Genomic DNA, 23,278 nt, shown 5'->3' with positions numbered 1-23,278 from the left:
ATTTCTGGATTCCTGCTCACTAGAGTCTACTGCAAACAGACAGGGGCACTTGATGGGGCATCTTCGCCGCAACACCTACCAAAAGCCTGCTACATAGGGGGAAATCAATACTTAAGAAGTTGTGAGGCTCTAAGACACACACAAATACACATAGGCCTCACACAAACCTCCTCACAGGGCCATGACCACTCAACTTTCAAATGCTGAAGTGACCATCTCCACTTCATATGTCACAGCAGTGGCTCCTGGTCCCCAAGCCATTTCCCAAAGTTGAAACCCAAATGAGTCCACAATGAAGGTACACATGAAATCCTGAACTTCAAAGTTTACAGCAGCAGGACAAGTAGTGTTCAAAACCTGGAAGTACCCAATAGGAAAATGTGTGCCCAAGGTCAGCAGTGAAAAAGACACAAAACTCAATAAAAATCAATTAGCAATAAAAAAATCAACTTCTATATATATGAAAGGAAATACTGAAATGCAATTAAGAGAAAAGTTCATTTACAATGGAACCCCTCCAAAATAGAAAAAATAATACGCAATACAAAACATATATGCATGATACATACATAATAATATATAATACAGCAACCTGAGCACCCAGAGTAGGGCTCTGTTTACTGACTACAGAGGGAACAGGGAAGGACTTATCTGTGAATTATTGCATTTACACATCACAGAGGACCTAGTGTGATCTGAAAGTCTGTAACAAGCTTCTCACAGTTTTGCCTCATCAAAAGACAACTGGTGTAGTAAATTAGTGGAAAATGCTTAAACATGTTTTAAAAAAACAAAATCCTACATCTGGTTAGATGTTTAAATGAAAAAATACAATATAAAATGTGAGAGAAAAAAGTAAAATAAAATATATTCTCAGAAATTGGCATATTAAGGCTGGGTATGTTAGCACACAGGTCCAATCCCAGTGACTTGGGAGGCTCATGTAGGAGAATCACAAGTTCAAAACAAGCCTTAGAACTCAGCAAATTCCTAAACAATTTAGAGGGAACTTGTCTCCAAAAAATAAAACAGAGCTGGGGATGTGGCTCAGTGGTTCAGCACCACGAGGTTCAATCTGTGGTTTGGAAAAAAAAACAAACAAACAGAGTATTCAGGTGGGCTCAGTGGTGCATGGCTCAAATCCCAGGGATTTAGGAGGCTGAGGTGGGAGGATCACACTTTGCACTCTACCCTGGGCTACCAGTGAGAACCTGACTCAAAATAAAAAAATAAAAAGACCTGGGGATGTAGCTCAGTAGTAGAGTATCCCTTGATTCAATCCCTATTACAGAAAAAATTTTTAAAAAGTGAGTGTTCACCAGCACCCAGGTATACCAGGGAACTGAGGAAGCCCACCCATGCCAAACAGAAACCTTTCAGAGAGGACCAAGACCTACATGCCCAGCACTGGCTGCCCTCGAGGCTCAGGTCTGCAGAGAACTGAGGCTGAAGTGGTTTTAAACAGAACGACCATGTGTTAAAGCAGCAGCTCCAGCACAAATGTCCACAGAAAAAGGAGATGAGCTCTTGTTATTCTTCTGTTTTCTTTCCAGCTATTTCCTCATGGAACTCCATCAAAACTTAGGCTCAACAAAAGCTAAGAGAGACCCTCTGAGTACACTGAGCAACTAAACTACTGTCTCCAAAAATACTCTGGAAAGTCACTATACACAATGGCCACAGTCTTCAACAAACAAGAGCAAACTCTGAATAGAGGGAAAAACTGATTTCAGAGGAATGTAATATTCATCAAATACCCACTTTGCAAAAACAACAAAATAAGGAATACACATAAAGAGCAAAGAACATCTCATCAATGGGAAAAAAAATGCTTGAGTTAATCCACTACTGAGAAAACATAGACACTAAACTCACTAACAAGACTCACAAACCAACTGCCTGAATGTTTAAGATGCATGACCTACCACAGGTCAAAACACCTGATGAACAACTGAGAGACTCACAAGGATGGGGGGGCGGGGATGGGGCTGGGGAGGATGGGGGGGATGGGGCGGGGGAGAATCTAGTGACAGGGGGAGTCAGTGGCAATTGACAGCTGGAGCACACAGAAGACCTGACATGGTGTCAGTCTAGCTCAACAGCACACCCACCACAGGGACATCAGGTATACCTCTAGGGCACTTAGCCAACAGCGGCCCAGCACACATCCTTCAACATCACAGGGAAGTCTCCACAACTAGCCACCTTCAGCCACGACAGGCATTAGGGCAGAAGGCTACCAAATCCCAACATGGCACCAGGAACACCGGAATTACCATGGCGTTAGTAACAGAAACACAGCTGGGCGACCTCCAGATATCTGCAGATCAAATCCCAAAGTTCTAAACAGCACACGGGTCAAGGGTGTCTCAGGATCAGTCTGAATATTTCAAAGGAAAAGAACTGAAACTGCATCTTAGAAAACTTTGTGAAACAGAGCACAGGTAGGGCTTAGGGGAGATTAAAGGGAGTGAACACTCACATTAGAAAATAAAAAATAAGGGTAGGGATATAGCTCAGTTGGTAGAATGCTTACCTCATGTGTATAAGGCCCTTGGTTCAATTCCCAGCACACACACACACACACACACACAAAATCTATATTATTAAATAAATAAATAAAAGAAAATAAGAAATAAAACCATTTATGTATTGAAGGGCATCTAGGTTGATTCCACAGTTTAGCTATTATGAATTGTGCTGCTATAAACACTGATGTGGCTGTGTCTCTGTAGTATACTGTTTTAAAGTCCTTTGGGTATAGACAGAGGAGAGGTATAGCTGGGTCAAATGGTGGTTCCACTCCCAGATTTCCAAGGAATCTCCATACTGCTTTCCATATTGGCTGTATCAATTTGCAGTGGTGTGTGAGTGTACCTTTTTCCCCACATCATCACCAACACTTATTGTTGCTTATATTCATAACAGGTGCCATTCTGACTGGAGTGAGATGAAATCTTAGAGTAGTTTTGATTTGCATTTCTCTAATTGCTAGCAATGATGAACATTTTTTCATATATTTGTTGACTGCATATCATCTTCTGTGAAGTGTGTGTTCAGTTCCTTGGCCCATTTATTGATTGGGTTATTGTGTATTTGGTGCTTAGCTTTTTGAGTTCTTTATATACCCTAGAGATTAGTGCTCTGTCTGATGTGTGAGGGGTAAAGATTTGCTCCCAAGATGTAAGCTCTCTATTCCCTTCAAATTCTTTGTTTGGCTGAGAAGAAACTTTTTACTTTTAGACCATCCCATTTATTGATTCTTAATTTTAATTCTTGCACCTAAGGAGTCCTAATTAGGAAGTTGAGGCCTAATCTCACATGATGGAGATCAGGGCATACTTTTTCTTCTATTACATACAGAGTCTGTGGTTTTATTCCTAAAGTCCTTGACCCATTTTGAGTTGAGTTTTGTGCAGGGTGAGAGACAGGGGTTTCCAGTTTTTCCACCACCATTTGTTGAAGAGGCTATCTTTTTTCCAATGCATGTTTTTGGCAGCTTTGTCTAATATAAGAGGATTGTAATTTTGTGGGTTTATCTCTATGTCCTCTATTTTGTACCATTGGTTTACCAGTCTATTTTGGTGCCAATAGCATGCTGTTTTTGTTACTATTGCTCTATAGTATAGTTTAAGGTCTGGTATAGTGATGCCACCTGCTTCACTCTTCCTGCTAAGGATTGCTTTAGCTATTCTGATGAATTTCCAGATGAATTTCATGACTGCTTTTTCTATTTCTATGAGTAATGTCATTGGGATTTTGATCAGAATTGCATTAAATCTGTATAGTGCTTTTGGTAGTACAGTCATTTTGATAATACCCTAGATTCCCTTCAATAGATAAATCAATTAAAAAATGTGGCATATATACACAATGGAATATTACTCAGCAATAAAAGAGAATAATATCATAGCATTTGTAGGTAAATGGATGAAGTTAGAGAAGATAATGCTAAGTAAAGTTAGCCAACCCCAAAAAGCCAAATGCCAAATGTTTTCTCTGATGTAAGGAGGATGATTCATAGCAGGGTAGGGAGGGAGCATGGGAAGAATAGACGAACTCTATATAGAGCAGGAGCTGGGAGGGTAAGGGAGGAGGCATGGGGTTAGAAATGATGATGGAATGTAATGGACATTATTTTCCAAAGTACATGTATGAAGGCACGAATTAGTGTGAAGATACTTTGTATACAACCAGAGATATGAAAAATTGTGGTATGCATAAGAAATGTAATGCATTCTGCTGTCACATATAAATATAAAAATAAATAAAATTAAATAAATTGTGAAGTTAAAAAAAAAAAGAAAAAATCATGTTTGGCTTATATCCATAAACAAAAATTATTTAATAAATGTAACTTTGATAAATTTTAAAAAATCATTCATTGCCACTTTGGAACTAAAGAATGAAGACCAAGGAGAACCTACATCTGACACTAGCATATAATTAAAGACATCAATGAAACTGTGATTAGGAAATCAATAGAGATTCAAAATCAAAAGCAGGTTCTTCATGGACATCCTTAAATGGATAAACCACAGCTAAGTTAAGAAAAAGGACATGATACTTAGAAGAAATGAGAGACACCATTATTCATCCTAGAAACTTAAAAAAAAAAAAAAATACAGGAATGTTATGAATAACTACCAGAGTACAATTTGAGAACTCAGATGAACTAGACCAACTCCTGGACACAAACAATCTACTACAACTCACACACAAGGAGGAGCACACAACATAGACAGGCTAATAAAGTGATACTAAGGATCATCAGAGGAAAGGCATGGCCCAGGGGTATCATGGTGGATTCTGCACCACACTAAGGAGGAAATGAAAACTGTCCTTAATTCCCTCTAAAAGGAAGCGAGTAACACTTCCAATTCATTCCTGAAGGCATAGGAATGACATACTGCAATGGAACAGTTTCTGGCAGCCAAGCCAGGGAACCTGCCTGGACCAATGGCTGAACTCGGCACCCAGGAAATATTGGAAATAAGCAATAATGAAAAAAAAGGGAAGTGAATTGCATGCAGTTTGATCAAATTGTGGAGAGGTAGCTTAATTGTTTCTCTAGCTTCATGTCTTAAATTCTGTGAAATCTAAGAGCAGGACTCCTTTTTTGAAGAACATCAAAACTACTTCTGCAAGTAGAAATAGTAGCCAAATACCTAAGAGTAGCCAAAATGTCCAGGAGTCTCCAACACCTTGTAGAGAACACCATCAGGTAGTATTATAGACTGAAGGTCTATTTCAACCCCAAGATTCACAAGGTGAAAGATGAACTCCCAGTGGGACAGCATTAGGAAGGGACATCTGGAAGGAAACTGGAATTAGATGAAATCATGAAAGATGCTGAAGGATTATTAGTAATCTCATGAAAACCTGCTCTGTTCAGACAAAAGAGATGTCACTTAATAACAACTTCCATAACACTAAGTCAGGTTTGAAGCAAATAAACATTTTTTGTTATTGGTGTCAATTGTCATGTTTGTCCCATGAAATGTAGTGGTAATCTTCCAAGTTCAGAAAATAGGAAGCAAAAAAGGGTTATCCACTGTCACAAGTTCTTCATTATACAAGGGAACCAATATTCTCATGAATCCTTGGAGTCCAAATTTCCCTACCACACCTTTTGTGGACATGTAACCCCCTTTTTTTCTTTTCCTTTTGTGGTGCTGTGAATTGAACCCACAGCCTGTACATGTGAGGCAAACACACTACATACTGAGGTATCTTCCTAGCCCACAATGACATTTATTTTCCTCTTTTCTCTAGTAGCATTTTTGAAGCTAGTACATGTAACTTCATCTGAAATCAAAATTAAAAAAAAAAAAAGTTAGGTCACAGAAACTTTCTTCCCATGCTCAGAGGAAGCAGAAAGGCAAATAAGAATTCTTATTAAATGAAAAAAATATATATATCTTCTTTTGAAATCTACTTTTTACTTTTTGAATATTTTACCTTGCTTAGCTCTGAATAAATACATTTCACATTTGAGGAAAACTGGATATCTAATAAGGGAGCAGGTCATTTCAAAGTCATGAACACAGAAAGAGCTGGAGCTGAGGAAACATAGATGTTAAGCTGAAGGGGCAGGTAAGGTTCCTTTGAGCTGGGCATCCTCCTCCCACCTGGTCCTGCTCAATGAAATACTCCACAATCACTGCCCAAGAGACCTAGACCATGACTCCAGCCTGTGAGGCTGGTCAGGGTTGCACACCAGTGCACTGGGTGGATGGTTCTTATGCTCTGGAGTTTTTGCTCCTTCAAAACATGAGAGAATGCACGAGGCAGGAATTACTTCTGACCTGGCCTGTCAGCACCAGCATCCACAGGCTGACTGTCCTCCTGTCTCCAAGAAATGGGAACAGGGCCTGGAAGAGACAGTGTCCCTAGGAGGTAGCTGTCTAGATGAGGCCTATTCCTAGAGATTTCTCAGTCCCAATGCCCCCAGCTGATCTCCTTAAAGGGTGCACCCCACAGCTCAGGATGTCCTCTAGGAGGAGCTGACCCAGGGCCTCAAATCACCTACAACCTGAAGGACAAAGGGTAACCTGTGGGTACTTGGGGCACCCCCAAAAAAGGACAGGCCAGTGGCTGAGGATATGGAATCCTGTGAGATTTTCAAAGGAAACCTCTGCACAAATTATTCTGATAAAGTTTTATGCATGGAGAAAGTAAAGTAACAGAGGCACAAAGTCTTTTAACAGTGGAGTTCCAGCTGACTGTCCTCTGCTCTCATCACATGGCAAATTCACACACAGAAAACAAATCTCTGAGGCTGTGCCCAGTGAATGCAGTGTGAGGAGGAGTCTGGAAATGTGAGTACAGGGCAGGAATGATAAGGGGCTGGTGGGGGAAAGCAAGGTGACTCATGGGGAGAAGGAGGAACAAGGACACCTCAGACCAGCATCCTCCACATAGCAGCCCTAGACCAGAGTCAGGATCCCCCTCTGCCTTCACTGCACACAGAGGGCCTAGGGCTGGGGTCCAGCTGGGCAGAGAGGGTTCTGCCAAAATAGGGGTAGACCAGGCAGCACAAGGGGAACCCACCTGCACCAGCCCACACCATGGCCTGAAGGCACCAAGAAGGGAGCAGTAGAAGCATCTGACTCAGGTCTGGGCTGGCTGACTCTGGAGCTGACAGTGGGTGTTCAGAGTCCAGCCACAGCTGGTTCACCCAGTTCTAACCAGCCCACCTCCCAGAGCAGTCCTGGCCCCACACACTCATCATTTCCTGCCTTCTGGGGAGTCCTGACTTCCTTCCTATGGACCTCATAGCAGCTGCAGGTCACGGGGAGACAGACCTGAGCCAGAGCCACTTGGGCCTCACACAGCAGAGAAGACACAGACCTGGAGATGGATTCTGAGCTGCACAGGGTGAGAGATGAAGGCCTCTGAGACTGTGGAAGGCTCCCCCTCTCACCAGCTGCCTGCTGCTTGCCCAGGGCTCCACAAGACCCCTGCACAACCCAGCCCACATATGCACACCCTGGGGCGCTGAGTGACAGGAGATGTATCAGACTCCTGGATAAATGAGGCCAGAAGGATAGTGGGAAGCCAGGTAGTAGGCAAAAGCCCTTTTCAGGCAGGGTTTCCTCCCTGCAAGGGGACCAGTCCCACCAGGGGACATTTCCACTTAGGCAAAGTTGAGTCCTGGTTTTCTCAAGCAGGTCCTATTGTCTTCCTGCTCTCAGGAGGCCTTTCCTGCATCTTCTGCCTGGGCACAGTTACAAGCAAGGTGAGGAATTACACACTCCTTGTTCCAAGGCAGCTGATCCTGACCTGAGAGGTGGGTACCAGGACAGGCCAGACTGGAAAGGAGGGAGACAGGCATCCAACACTTGGGAAGAAACCAGTGCTGCAATGCCAAGGCTTCCACACACTTCTCAGTCAACCCATTTCCAGCCAATAAAATAAAAAGATAAAAAGGAAATACAATTATTAAGTTCATAAAAAACTAATTATATGACAATAAAAGGAATTAAAGAGAAAGAAAAACAAATACTTGAACCCAGTCAGGTAAGAAGCCTGCTTCACCCATGGTTCAGGAAAAAAGAAAAAAAAAAAACATTTGTAAGCTGTGTGTGGGGGTACATGCCTGTAATCTCAGTAGCTAGGGTAGCTGAGTCAGGAGGATTGCGAGCTCAAAGACTGTCTCAGCAAAAGGGAGCTACTAAGCAACTCAGTGAGACCCTGTCTCTGAATAAAATACAAACTAAGGCTGGGGATATGGCTCAGTGGTGGAGAGACCCGAGTTCAATCCCTGATACAAAAAAAAAAAAAACAACAAAAAAAAACCCACACCCACTTGGAGAGCTGTAAGCAGGGTCCCAAAATGGGAGCCAGACTCTGACTGCTGAAATATGTTCCCAGAAAGGCTCAGTCCCAGGTGGCCAGGAGGGGACACCTAAGGATTTACTTCTGGGAGCCCAACAAACACTTGTCCTATAGATTTTCTTATGTTAAAAAATAAAGTCCAAAGGAAAAAACTCAAGTCTATTAAGAATGAGACAGCTCCATCAAACTATAATAGGGTGGGGCGGTTGGGGCTCAGTGGTACAGCATGGCCTAGCATGCATGAGGCACTGATTTCAATCCTCAGCACCACATAAAATATATTGTGTCTCCCTGAAACTAAAAAATAATTATTATTTTTAAAAAGTTCTGTGCATTGCAGCTAATATAGGAATAAAAAAATTAGGGTACAAAAAGGCTGCTCTACTTCAGGGGAAATGTCTGCACATTTCAGAAACAAATTGAATTAACATGCAGGATATTAAAACAGAAATAACCTCATAAGTGAATTCATCATAAGAAAATGACTGAACATCTTTCCTATGAACATGGGGACACAAAAAAAAATGCTCATGGTATTTCGTAAAAAGCAGTATGTGTAGCCACAAGGAAGTAAACAGAAACAGGTACAAATAAAAAAACTTCAAGAACTCTTTGTTCTTTATATCACACTCTATCCACTTAAGTATTAACCAAAAACATAAAAATTTTATATTCAGGGGCTGGGGTTGTGGCTCAGTGGTCAAGTGCTTGCCTAGCATGTGTGAGGTACTCAGCACCGCATATAAAGAAATAAAATAAAGGTCCATTGACATTTAAAAAATATTTTTAAAAAATTCATATTCAATCAAGGAATGAAATTCTATGTACTTGGGGGCAAATTGGAATTGTATGGCAGCCAGATGTGACAGAAGATGAAAAACCAGCCTCTACCTCAGAGCAAAGCCTGTCCAAGAAAGGGACATGACCTTTGTCCTTGGATAGACCTACAGAGCACTCCTAGGCACATTCCCACCCTGCTAAGTTGTTTATCTACAAATAACAGGAGAGATCTGCTGTGCCAGGTGTCCCTGACTCAGTCAGGCTAGGTGGGACCCATAGCAACCCCCTAGCAGCCACCAATCAGCATGAGACAGGGAAACACCTGGGATGCCAGACGACCCTCCCAGTAGTTTATGGTGGTTGATAACGTGTTGGGAAAGAATGTAGTTTAGCACAGAACACCCCTCTTGGCTTAAACCAATCAGTTGAAATGAAACCCCCTCTTGTAGTAACCAATCACCCCTACCCAACTTGTTCCTGCCAGTGAATGTGCTAATCATGTTTTAGAGTTGTTATTTGATTTTCCATGGTGTGTGATTTACTAAGAGATGCTATGATGTATGTGGGGGTCCCTGCCTTCTCCAAAGAGTGTATAAAATTGCTGCAAACCCTGGGCTCAGAGCCTTTCAGCGTCACCAGTTGCTGTGTGCGCGCGGAGGACCAAGCTAGCTCACAATAAAAACCTTTTTGCTGCTTACATCGATCTTAGGTCTCTGGTGCTCTTTTGGGGATCCCATATTCGAGCATAACAAAGAAACCATAGGACTGGCTCAGGGAAGCAGCCTGTCTCCCACAGTTCACCAGGAACCCCAATTGTTGGCTAAACACATTCCCAAGCTTGGAAACCACTCTCACAGTGGATGCAGCCCAGGTGGCTCCTCCTAGGAATGAGGGAACCTGTGCAGCTAGGACATTTGGTTCTGGAAGGTCACTGTGCTCTCCTCTCCCTAGAGTGGAATGTTCCTTATGTAGGACTTCTAGTTCTCACTTTCACCCAAGTACCCACCAGCAGGAACATGAGGGTCCTGGCCACTAAGGCCTTTTCCCTGAAACCCCTTCTGACACCTACAGTGTGAATCTGCTGAACATCAATACATTCTCTTAAACTACTTGTTCAACAGCTCAATTCTGACATTGAAGCCAGAATTAGGCAGGCAATGTAGATAGGTAAATCAGGTGGGGTCAAGGTATCCAATTTTAAGTTAGTCTGAGAGGTTGGAGACTGTCCCCTGAGGGATCTTATCTAGAACCTGCCCCTACTCCAACCTGTTGCCTAGGTAACTGATAGACCCAACCTGATCTTTTCTTAAAATTGGGCATCTCGCCACAAAGCCATGAAAAGATAATTTCGGCTTTACTATAAATTACTGCAAATTCTGAACCTGCTTGGAATGCCTGCCCATGCCTTGAACTCACCCATGCCTGGCTCTCTGACCAGACAGCAGCCCTCTCTGAAACTTTAGTGACGCCTCACAAATCTTGGCCTTCCCTGGCCAGACAATGACCCTCTCTGAGGCTCTAATGGTCCTCATAAATTCTGATGTTGGGGCCAGCAAAAAAATGTAAACTACCATTAGTGTGATGCTTGTCAGAGTTCTGTTACCTGTAACCCCCCTTTGTGTAACTTTCTGGGCTATAAAGCTGGGCTGCAGGAAAGCTGGGGTGCTGTCTTCTTCCCACCATTTTGGGAGGGAGAGACAGCCTGGCCGGTGGAAATAATAAGCTTGCTTTAATTTGATTTTAATTGGAGTCAGTGGTCTTTTCTTGCGTCCTGGTCTAACAGTAACCTGTCCCAGGAATTTCCCCTCCCAACAGGGAGCTATAAGGTTGTTAATGTGTCCTTGTCTACTCCACCCTGCCCTTCCCCTTTAAGCCCACCAGTTTCTCAACTTTTGGCCCTCTCAGGGAGCATTCCTGGGCCTAGTCCAGTCCTCAGCAAGATTGGGGGGTGGGGGAGGAGGCAGGAAAACAAAGGACTCTCAATACCTCCTCCTCAAGTTCAATGATTTGATTTTAGCAAAGCATGTCACTTATGTTTACTATAAAGGATACAATTTAGGATTGGCCAAAATGAAAAAAGATATATAAGAAAAAGAAAGTGCCAAAGGGAATCTGGGAAAGATCTATGAATGAAGAAACCCCCTTCTCTGCTTTCTGCTAGAGCAATTCCTGCAGAGACCCCCTTCTCATTATCACTTAGAGGTCACTTTTTTAACCCATGGCAGTCACACCCTGATCCTAAAAATACCTCCCCTCTTTGTTCCCTCCTAAGCAATGAGCTGCAGTTTTCTCTTCAGCTTCCTAACCCTGTTTGCCCCTCCCTAGGAAAGCAGCCCTTTTCTGCAGGAGCTGTGGGTGCTTGCAGAGCTCACCTGTGGTTCTCCACTCTCCTGCAGTGCTCCTTAGAATAAGTGCTTCTCACCCAAATCTGTTTTTGTTTCATTGTACCCTCTGGGAACAGCCTTGGACAACATGCACCCTCAGAAAGGGAATCCCCTTAGCATTCCCATCCCTCCCCATATCTGCCTGAGGACCCCCAGCTTTCCAGAGTTCTGTAGCTTCTCAGTCTAAAGGGCTCATTCCAAGGTTAGTGTGAGCAGCCTGGGGCTCTGCAGGGGAGGCTGCCCAGAGAGCTCTGACTGGACCTTCAGTGACTTCCTTTTGCAGGACCAATTCTGGCCTTGGATTACAGTCACAAGGATCAAGGATCTCTGCTTCTCAGTCATGTTTTCAATTCATGTTTAAAGAACCCAGAAAAATCACTCAAACTCAAGTGTTTATGTTTAAGGAGGAAAAACTTTAAGACACACTTCAACAGGAAAGTCAAACTTATTCCCTATCAGACAATAAACATGTTATTTAATTAGTATTTCCAAGATAACATATTTGGTATTCACTTCATCACAGGTGACTACTATTAGGAATTGCCTAGTTTTGGTAAATACAGTTCACAGGGTACAGAACAGACCCATCCACTGCCAAACCCCTGCAAACTACAGGAGCTGATGTTTTGGTGAATCTTTCTAATGAAACTGAAGCCAGATTTAAAGATAGGTAGTTAGTGTAGTTAGGTAAATTGGGTCTAACGGGTCTAACATTGAGTAAAATCGAAAGTAAAGGCCATGTTGAGAATGAAGTCCAGGAAAGCAGAGCACCACTTGGGAAATTGAAATGTTAATGTTCCCAAGGACCAAAGCCCAACCCAAGGAAATGTTAATGAAGTAGCTCCTAGCAAACAGGGAGATGCTCATCCAAAAGTCCTTCCTATCCAGATTACACCTTTGGCCCACCTGTCCCCATCCTTTGGGCCTTCCCACCTACATTCCATCACTGAAAGATAACAGAACAAAGGACAGGAATGAGGGAAAGCTGAAAGAAGACCTCAGCTATAAAAAGGGGAAGACATTGCCCTTCCACAGATTCCAGTCTTGGGTCCCCTTCTTCCTCCAGGGAGAAGTCTTTTCTGCTGTCCTTAATAAAGCTTCTACTTTCCACTCTAAACTTGCCTCGGCATGCTTCTCTGGTGTTATATTTCAGCACTGGGGAAGCAAGGACTGGCTTTACTCTCTGCAACCACACTGGAACAAGATTGTATTTCTTTTCCCAGGTGGCATTCCCAAAGCAAAGTCCTGGAATTCTGTTTTAACCCACCCCCCAAGCCCCAAAGAACATATCCGAGAAGCATAGTGAGTACTCTCACCCTGGGGGAGGAAAAGATACATAAGAATTTTTAACTAGTAAGATGTGGTAGTACAGGCCTCTAATCCCAGTGACTCCGGAGGATGACACAGGAGAAACACGAGTTCAAATCCAGCCTCAGGGACTGAGCAAGACCCTCAGCAACTAATGAGTAAGGTTGAATCTTTGTAATAATGAAACGAACTTATCCACCAAAATTTCTTCTAGGACTGAGTCACACTGAAATAGATTTCCTGGGGCTGGGATTGTGGCTCAGTGTAGAGCACTTGACTAGCATGTGTGAGGCCCTGGGTTTGAGTCTCAGCACCACATATAAATAAAGATCCATTTACAACTAAAATTTAAAAAAAAAAAAAAGAAAGAAAGAAATACAGATTTCCACCATTTCTATTCCCAGATAGCATTCCCAGAAAAAGCCCTGGAATTCTATATTAAATTACCAACTCCACCCCCACCCCCACCAAATTAAATTAAAAAAAAAAAGAATTATTCTAAGAAACTCAGTAAACTCACTCTGGGGAAGCAAAACAGTACATAAGAATCTTTAAATAATGAAATATAAGACCAAATGTTTCCTTTTTTTTAAAATCTGTTTTTTTACCCTGACTTATAATTCTATCTTGTCCTTTAGTAATCTCTAATCTTCCAGCTCTAGCATTAAATTACATTTTACAACTAATGAAAAACTGAAGTTAAGTAAGTGAGCAAGTCTTTCCAAGGCAACAAACCCAGGGAGCTGCAGCACCACTGGACAATGACCTGTCAGACCTCAGCTTGGTCAGGCATCTGTCACCAGGCACATCCTCCCACCCCCTCCTGCTGCTGAGGAGCTTGGCAGGGCTTTGCTCCACCTTGCTGGGGTCAGATTTCCCTGCTCTTAGGGATAACTGTTCTTCTTTCACAGCTCTGAGCACATCTAGAGGGCAGGAACCATGTGTGTCATGTTCCCCCAACACCAGCATCTCACTGCCTGACCCCGGTGTCTCCAGTTGCTCCCCTGGGAGGCTGCTCCCCACACCTCAGGTTGCCCTCTAGGAGGAGCTGACCCAGAGTCTGAAACTGCCTGCACCCTGAAGGGCACAGGGAAGCTGTGGGCACCTAGTTGCAGCCCCACCAAAGGACAGGACAGTGGCTGAGGACACAGGATCCTGTGTAATGGCCAATAACACCTCTGCCCAGAGAGACTGTGTCTGTGCCTAGGCATGATGACGAGAGGCATAAGTACTTTTTAAACTCAAGTTCCAGGTCATTCCTGTCTGCTTTCCAGTCATGGGAAATGTTTGCCCACCTTTCAAAAAAAAAAATTATTTAAAATTTAAATTATCCATTGTTGTGAAACTTTTGATAATTAAAACACTGTCTATTTGAATGTAGACTGGAACAAATGGTTGGTAAAGTGTGAACTGGAGGGTGCAGTTGGCATCTGGGAATGCGAGAGGGAACTGGAATTTCAGGTGTCTGCTGCCAGCCTTAGGAGGAGCCAGGTTCCAGAATGGAAAATGGATTTGATACCGTTCCCTGCACATTTAGGAGTATGTGTCTGTAGGACTCACAGATTAATCCTGGGGAGAAAAGAGGGACAGACTGGAACCCCTCAGGCCAAATGTCACAGTCAGAACACACCTGGGTCCAGAACCCAGACCCTTCCCTTCTCACCACACACTCTGGGAGCATCAGGCCACATAAGCTGCACAGATCTGAACCTGGGACGTCGCCAACAGGGAGAAGAAAAAGAGGACAGGGACCTGCTAACCCAGCTAACCCATGGGACAGAGGTCAGGGAGACCGCCCAAGCTGAGACTAGGTCGAACGCTCTGCAGCTGATCTCGGGGACCCGCGGCCCATCCGACCCCACAGACCCCGCGGACAGGGGTCAGGGCCCAGGGCCACCCGCCAGCGCGGACAATGACATCCTCCGCAGCGAACCACGGGGACTCGCTCTCAGTCCGTCCCGAGGGACCAAGGGTCTGGAGACCAGGGCCAGCCGAGGGGGGCTCATTAACACGCTCTGCAGCTGACCGGGAACCCTCCTCCCAGCCTACCCTGCGGGACCAGGGGACAGGCCCCAGGGCCACCCGCCGGCCGGGACTCGGTAACACAGTGTGCAGCTGATCAGGGGACCCGCCTCCCAGCCTAACCTGCGGGACCAGGGGACAGGCCCCAGGGCCGCCCACCGGCCGGGATTCGGCCCGCTCCGTCGCTCACCCGCACGCCAGGTCCCGCCATTCCTGTGCCCCTGGAGGTCCCTGGCCGCACACTCACCATTTGGGCCTCCGGGGTCACCTGCCGTCCTCACGAAGGAACTTCGGCCACCCGAGCTCGTGGGGCTCTCTGGCTGCGACGGGAATCCGTACCCAAGACATGCGACCTGAGGAGGAAGGAGCGGAGCCTGGCGGCCGAGCGAGGAAAGCGCGAGACTGCGGAAGCCCGCCCTTGCCCCGGCTGCGCGCCTGATTGGAAAGCGCCGCCCTGAGGAACAGCCTCCAGGCCCCGCCCTCGCCTGAGGGACAGCTAACGTAACCAATCCCTGATGAAATAGGCCCAGCCCTTTTGAGGCAGCACCTCCTCCCGGGCTGGGGCCTGACCCCGCGGGTAACGCCTGTGCGCACCCGGTGCAGCCCGCGGGGTCTGAACAAGACCCACGGGGACGGCGGTGTGTAGAATTCGGTGCTGTGCACACGGGAGCCACGGAGGAGCGTGTTAAGACCTTAAGTCACATGACCTTCCTGCCCTGGGTTCAGGGTGGGACTGAGCCCTGGAAAGGAGGCCCGTTCAACTGAAATGAAGTGCTCAGTAAGTACCTTTGACTTTTCTGAAGGCCACGTGAAAACGTTCAAAGGAACAGGTGAAACTACCCGGCACAGCTCAGCCATACAGTGCTTTTCTGGCAAATCGAAGCCCTGGGTTCCAGCCCAGCAAAAACAAGATAATTCAGAAAACAAGAGAGAAAGTCACAGGTGAGGTTGGTTGTGATGTCTTTAAAGCAGTATATGTAAAATGTCATTGATGAACTATGCAAACAGTACAATGAGGTGTTGCTACTAATAACATGTCTTTATGGTGCTACTCATTAGGACAGGGCTCAAAGAAATCTCTGGAGACAGAATCCCACTCTCAAAATGCAAAGTTTATTGACAAGAATAACTTGCCCGTCTGTCCAGTAGAGTGGCACAACATAACACATTTATTTGAATAGGGTTTTTGTAACTTTTTAACAAGGAGAAAGAGCAAGCTAGAAATGACTTTGGGTGCGGGTGGCTGGGTAATAACAGATTTTTGTATTTAGGGACCTTTGGGGGGGGGGCGTTATGGGAACAGGGCATTTTAAGTTTCTTTTTCTTGGCATCTTATGTTATGGGAACAGGGAATCTTAAGTTTTTTTCTTGGTAGTTCTGAGGCTCAGAACCAAAATGAGTTACAACTGTCCAGGGGTCTAACACTTCAGCCTTTTATTTTATAATGATAAAGGGTATCATTCCTCCTGGCTTATTTGAGCTCAATAGGGGCAAAGAATGGTTTAGGACAGATCTTCAGGGGAGGGGCTATATTGGCTCATAAGGAGCTAGTTTATAGTCTGATTAGTGAGTGCCTTTACTGGATCTTGTAGAAATTTCTTTAGGCACCTATTTAGATAAGATCCTACGCTGAGAGCTCCATGATTATGTAAGGAGGAGGTCCTTCAATGGGAGTAGCCAGGGAAGAGATTCCAGGGTAAAGGCTGCTGCTGCTCCTGCTGGAACATCTGGATGCTCTCCTGGAGCTCTAACAGCATTCCTCTCCTAAAAAAGACACAGTGCCTCCCTTCTTTGCCAATATTAGACCAATGGCTCTCCTGTGTCTGATGTGTGGTGTTATGGGAATGGGTAGACTTTCTGGGTTTAAGTGTCAGTTTAAGAAGTAAGGAAAATTAAGGTATGCAAGCCAGTTTATGAGACTCGCAAAGGATGAAAACCTCAGAAGTTAGGGGATTCAGGGTTGTGGGACAAACATAAATATGCATTCTAAGTTTTTTTTCTCTTTTAAATTTTATTTATTTATTTTAGTTGTTGATGGACCTTTATTTTTTATTTATATGCAGTGCTGAGAATTGAAACCAGTGTCTCTTATATTTGAGGCAAACACTCTACCACTGAGCCACAGCCTCAGCCCCATTCTAAGTTTTATTTAAAATAATTATTGTTTTTCCTCTAAAATGTCCATATGTGGCTGTGTTTGGGTTATACTGTCCTGCCAAGTGTTTAAGATCAAGTTAGTCAAAAATTGACCTGGTTCCTATCTGTTTGTTAAGAGTGAACTGAAGGTCTGGGGGCATAGTTCAGTTGATAGAGTGGTTGCCTCACAAGCACTAGACCCTGGGTTCAATCCCCAGCAAAACACACACACACACAAAGAGCTAAGTTCCCAAAGGGGTCAATCTTGGGAACTTGAGAGTAGTTTCTTAACTCTTTTAGTGCCATCTGCCAGGTAGGGTTTCCTTGATGAGGTGGCTTCTCTTGGAATCATCAGGGATGTTTCCCTTCTTGAATGATCTTCTTCTTTGCAGCAGGTATACTAATTAACTTTCCATTTACCAGTGGTCTCATTAATCTCCCTGATCAGGAGGTCATGTGGCCCAGAGTAGTAAAGCTCCTTGGAGAAGTTCTCTTATTCCCTGGGTTTAGGCTGACTCAGAAGATAAGAGCCAAACATTGGTTTTCTTGGCCCCTTTATTTAAGCTCAAGTTTTAAATCTTGATCTTAAACATCCAGCAAGCCAGCTCCACCAGTCTTAAAGTACAGAGTTTTAACCTTAATGTTTGTAACTTTACCCCTTATATTTACTTGGAGTCAGTATTAGTATTGGAAGTTAGCCTTATATTTTATCTGACCTCAGGTGATGGCTTATTATCTTAAATTAATCTAGGTTGTGTGTTTTTTAAGTAGTTCCTCTACAAAACATTAACAGGTAACAGTTATAAAGTTTACAAGGAAAATACAAAATGAAATTAAAAAGAGTAAGAACATGTTTGGCTTGTGTAATAGCTGTCTTGAACTTCAGCTGCCTTATGCATTATATACCTGTTTGAGATCACAGTAATCTTTAGAATACATTAAACTTCTACACATAACTGTAAATAAGCTGAAGGCCAGCCTGTTTTGGAGCCATTTTAACATGTAATAAGGTGGAAGGCAGAGCCTCATGTCAAGTAAGATGGGACTCTTGATAAATTTTAGGTAAAGTGGTCTAGTTTTGAACCTGATTTTTGCCTGTTTCTTAAATATAATTTTTACAAAGTTTACACATATTGGTTTTTGAGTCTATCTGGATGTTAGGTTATACAATATAACATTACATCTAAAACATGACTCAAAGGCTAAGAGAGCTTTTAACTCCCCTTTTGTGGGGATAAGTGGGAAAATGTTTTCATATTTTATAATATCACCTCCAAACAGATTAGGCTCTCCTTATTATCTTTTAAGCGTGCATTTAAATTCTAATTCCAGTGTGAAGAGTAAGACAAAATGGTATATATAACTTATTGATAATAGGTTAATTTATCCAGCTATGAAACATTAACTGAGACAAATAAATATTAACTCAGTTGGTTATTTGTACACAAATGTGAGATTCTTGCTACAGATAATTTCAGTTTGGAGAACACCAGTGTGGCAAAGTACTCTCTTAAGCTTTATATTTAACTAAGGTTAACTTTTAAAGTACAATTTAGGAAAGAATAGGAGAAGGAAGATGGCGGCGAGGGGAGTGCATTACCCCCGTGTGCTGCTTCACTGTGTGGGAGTATGACAAGTCAGGACGGCTAAAGGATATCTTGTTAGGAATTTCCAGCAATAGTGGGGTGCTCAGGAACCTGGAGGAAGGATTTCCATCGCACGAGGATCGGCTACGGGGACTCAAACGTGAGAGGTTTGTCGCACGGAAGGTAACACTGCTTATTCAGCAAATCGCCCTGCGGCTAGAGTCTGCAGCGCGCTGGGATAGAGACGCAGGGTTACAGTGCTGCAGTTTCTGCCAGCCGCGCAAGCACCGTACTCAGGGCTGAATTCTGGGTTCGAGACGGGGGAAGGAAGCGGTCCATCTCGGTTCTCCACACCGGTCAGACCACAGAGGAGGCCAGCAGCCACCATGTTGGTAAACTGACGTCACCTTCCCTGTTTTCGACTGACCGCAGCTCATTCAGCCATAGAACAGGTAATTTCAGGCTGCAATTCGCCTGCGGCTTGCAAACAGATTGCTAGGGTTCAGCGCCTGGGTGCTTCTTAGAATCTGATCTTATCGGAGCGAACACCGAGCGCGGGGCGGCCGAGTTCCGGCTCCCGGAACCGTCCCGGAACCGCCCTGGCTCAGGGCTGCGGAGCCTGCAGAGACTGCTTCTTGGACCCTGCTATTATCAGAGCATACACCAAGCACTAAGCAGCCGAATTCCGGCTCCCGGAACTGAGCCCGCGGGGACTGCTTCTTGGAGCTTACACTTATAGGAGCTTACACCGAGCACGGAGCGGCCGAGTTCCGGCTCCTGGAACTTCCCTGGAACGGAGCTAGGAGCCCGCGGAAACTGCGTCTCGGTCCGGGTCCTGCTGAGGGCCGGTCAGGACTCACCCGTTGCTTTGGTTGCCCAGCAAGGGGAACGAAATGCTGCCATTCGCATAGGATACCAACATGGCAGAGATCTGATGTCAGCAGAAAGCGGCGGAGGAGAGATCTTCATCAATACCAGCGGTGACATAAGCAGTTGGTCTCCTGGTAGGGGGGGTGAGGCACAGTCACCCGAGTCTCCTCAATTTGTCCTCGAGCCAGAGGGGAGGAGCCGGGCCGCCGCCAGCGCCCAGAGCAGGCCCAGCGGCTCGCCAGCGTGGTGACCGCGTGACCCCAATTGGAGAGGGGGCGGAGTGGAGCTGCCACCCACACCCGCCAGGTGGGCAGACCCGCAACCCAGTGGTACATGGGCGTGGTAGGAGGGGCAGGGCAGAGCCGCCCTTCGCGCTTGCAAGGTAAACAGACCTGTGACAGCTTGGTGGGTCAGGCCCAGTGGCCTGCCAGTGTGGTACACACGTCACCCCAACTGGAGTAGGGGCAGAGCAGATCCTTTACCCACGCCCGGATCAGGCCCTGCCGGTGTGGTGGTCACGTGACCCCAATTGGAGTGGGGGTGGAGCGGAACCGCCACCCGTGCCCGCAGGGTGAGCAGACCAGTGATCAACCTGCAGATCAGGCCCAGGGGTCCGCAGGCGTGGTAGGAGGGGCAGGGCAGATCCGCCGCCCGCGTCTCCAAGGTAGGCAGACCTACAACAGACCGGCGGATCAGGCCCAGGAGCCCGCCGGCGTGGTACAAACACCACCCTAATTGGAGTAGTGACAGAGCAGAGTCGCCTCCCTTGCCAGGAACAGGCCCAGCGTCCTGCAGGCGGGGTAGTCACGACACCCCAATTGGAGTAGGGGCAGAGCAGAGCCTCCACCCGTGCCCGAAAGGTGGGCAGATCTGCGACCGACCAGCGGGACAGGCCCAGTGGCCTGCCGGTACGACAGACACGTCACCCCATTTGGAGTAGGGGCAGAGTAGAGCTGCCACCCGCGCCTGCAGGGTAGGCAAACCTGCAACCGACCGGCGGATCAGGCCCGGTGGCCTGCCGGCGTGGTACACTCGTCACCCCAATTGGAGTAGGGGCAGAACAGAGCCGCCGCCAGCTCCCAGAACAGGCCCAGTGACCTGCCGGCGTGGTAGCCACGACACCCCAATTGGAATAAGGAGAGAGCAGAGCCGCCGCCTGCACCTGCAGGAAAGATACGCAAGCAGTATGAAAAGGCAAGGAAAGAAAGGACCACAAGCAATGCAGGTCAACGCAACTTTAGAAGAGGTAACAGCTGCAGCAGATGGAATGTCAGATAAAGAATTCAGGATATACATGCTTCAGATGATCTGGAGTATCAAGGAAGACATTAAACAGCAAAATCAGACAGTGAAAGATCACTTCGACAATGAATTACGCAAACAAATCCAGGAAGCAAAGGATCAACTATACAGGGAGATAGAGGTTATAAAAAACAAGCAATCAGAAATCCTAGAGATGCAGGAAGCAATAAACCAACTTAAAAACTCAATGGAGAATACTACCAGCAGAGTAGAACACTTAGAAGATAGAACATCAGACAATGAAGACAAAGTATTTCAACTGGAAAAGAACATAGACAGCTCAGCAAGACTGTTAAGAAACCATGAGCAGAACATCCAAGAAATATGGGATAACATTAAGAGACCAAACTTAAGAGTCATTGGGATACAGGAAGGTACAGAGCTCCAAACTAAAGGAATGAGCAGCCTATTCAATGAAATAATACAAGAAAACTTCCCAGACTTGAAGAATGAGACAGAATCCCAAATCCTAGAAGCCTACAGGACGCCGAATGTGCAAAATCATAAGAGATCCACACCTAGACACATTATAATGAAGATGCCCAACATACAGAATAAGGAGAGAATTTTAAAGCTACAAGAGAAAGGAAGCAGATTACATTTAGGGGTAAGCCAATCAGGATAACAGCTGATCTTTCAACACAGACTCTGAAAGCTAGAAGATCCTGGAATAACATATTTCAAACACTGAAAGAAAATGGGTTCCAACCAAGAATTGTGTATCCAGCGAAATTAAGCTTCAGAATGGAGGATGAAATTAAAACCTTCCACGATAAACAAAAGTTTAAAGAATTCGCAGCTAGAAAACCATCTCTTCAAAACATCCTCGCCAAAGCATTACAGGAAGAGGAAATGGAAAATATCAATGAAAACCAACAGTGGGAGGTAGGACAGTAAAGGGGGGGGGGAAATAATCAAAGAGGAAAACAAACAATGTTTAGTAACAGAAATAAACAAATATGGCTGGAAGAACAACCCATATCTCAATAATAACCCTAAATGTTAATGGCTTAAACTCACCAATTAAGAGACACAGGCTAGTAGAATGGATCACAAAACAAGACCCAACAATATGCTGCCTACAGGAGACGCATTTGATAGGAAAAGACATACATAGGCTGAAGGTGAAAGGTTGGGAAAAATCATATCACTCATATGGACTTCGGAAACAAGCAGGCGTGTCCATACTCATATCAAATAAAATAGATTTCAAGCCAAAGTTAATCAAAAGAGATAAAGAGGGACACTACATACTGCTTAAGAGAACCATACACCAACAAGACATAACAATCATAAATATTTATGCCCCAAACAATGGTGCAGCTATGTTCGTCAAACAAACTCTTCTCAAGTTCAAGAGTCTAATAGACCACCACACCATAATCATGGGAGACTTCAACACACCTCTCTCGCCACTGGACAGATCTTCCAAACAAAAGTTGAATAAGGAAACTATAGAACTCAATAACACTATTAATAACCTAGACCTAATTGACATATATAGAGTATACCACCCAACATCAAGCAGTTACACTTTTTTCTCAGCAGCACATGGATCCTTCTCAAAAATAGATCATATATTATGTCACAGGGCAACTCTTAGACAATATAAAGGAGTAGAGATAATACCATGCATCTTATCTGATCATAATGGAATGAAACTGAAAATCAACGATAAAAGAAGGAAGGAAAAAGCATACATCACTTGGAGAATGAACAATAGGTTACTGAATGATCAATGGGTTATAGAAGACATCAAGGAGGAAATTAAAAAATTCTTAGAGATAAATGAAAACACAGACACAACATATCGGAATCTATGGGACACATTGAAAGCAGTTCTAAGAGGAAAATTCATTGCTTGGAGTTCATTCCTTAAAAAAAGGAAAAACCAACAAATAAATGATCTCATACTTCATCTCAAAATCCTTGAAAAAGAAGAGCAAAACAACAGCAAAAGAAGTAGAAGGCAAGAAATAATGAAAATCAGAGCTGAAATTAATGAAATCGAAACAAAAGAAACAATTGAAAAAATTGACAAAACTAAAAGTTGGTTCTTTGAAAAAATAAACAAAATCGACAGACCCTTAGCGATGCTAGCGAAGAGAAGAAGAGAGAGAACTCAAATTACTAGCATACGGGATGAAAAAGGCAATATCACAACAGACACTTCAGAAATACAGAAGATAATCAAAAACTATTTTGAATCCTTATACTCCAATAAATTAGAAGATAGTGAAGGCATAGATAAATTTCTTAAGTCATATGATCTGCCCAGATTGAGTCAGGAGGATATAGAAAACCTAAACAGACCAATATCAATTGAGGAAATAGAAGAAACCGTAAAAAGACTACCAACTAAGAAAAGCCCAGGTCCGGATGGGTATACAGCAGAATTTTACAAAACCTTTAAAGAAGAACTAATACCAATACTTTTCAAGCTACTTCAGGAAATAGAAAAGGAGGGAGAACTTCCAAATTCATTCTATGAGGCCAACATCACCCTGATACCTAAACCAGACAAAGACACTTCAAAGAAAGAAAACTACA

General features: G+C 44.4%; 1 protein-coding gene across 1 annotated transcript in view; it reads right to left on the bottom strand.

Moving 5' to 3' along the window:
* Positions 1 to 15,233, bottom strand: part of LOC124082277 (zinc finger protein 14) — a 31,345-nt gene extending 16,112 nt beyond the window's left edge. Inside the window, exon 1 of the mRNA XM_046428778.2 lies at positions 15,082 to 15,233. Coding sequence (XP_046284734.1) covers positions 15,082 to 15,084 — 3 coding nt within the window. The 5' untranslated portion in view covers positions 15,085 to 15,233. The remainder of the gene's footprint in view (positions 1 to 15,081) is intronic.
* Between the last annotated feature and the right edge of the window lie 8,045 nt (positions 15,234 to 23,278).

The sequence above is a fragment of the Marmota monax genome, unplaced genomic scaffold (assembly GCF_021218885.2).
Source record: "Marmota monax isolate L192 unplaced genomic scaffold, Marmota_monax_Labrador192_F-V1.1 WCK01_AAM20220418_F8-fsc00035, whole genome shotgun sequence".
In the NCBI taxonomy this organism is placed as follows: Eukaryota; Metazoa; Chordata; class Mammalia; order Rodentia; family Sciuridae; genus Marmota; species Marmota monax.
This window is presented reverse-complemented; position numbering and strand designations above follow the sequence as displayed.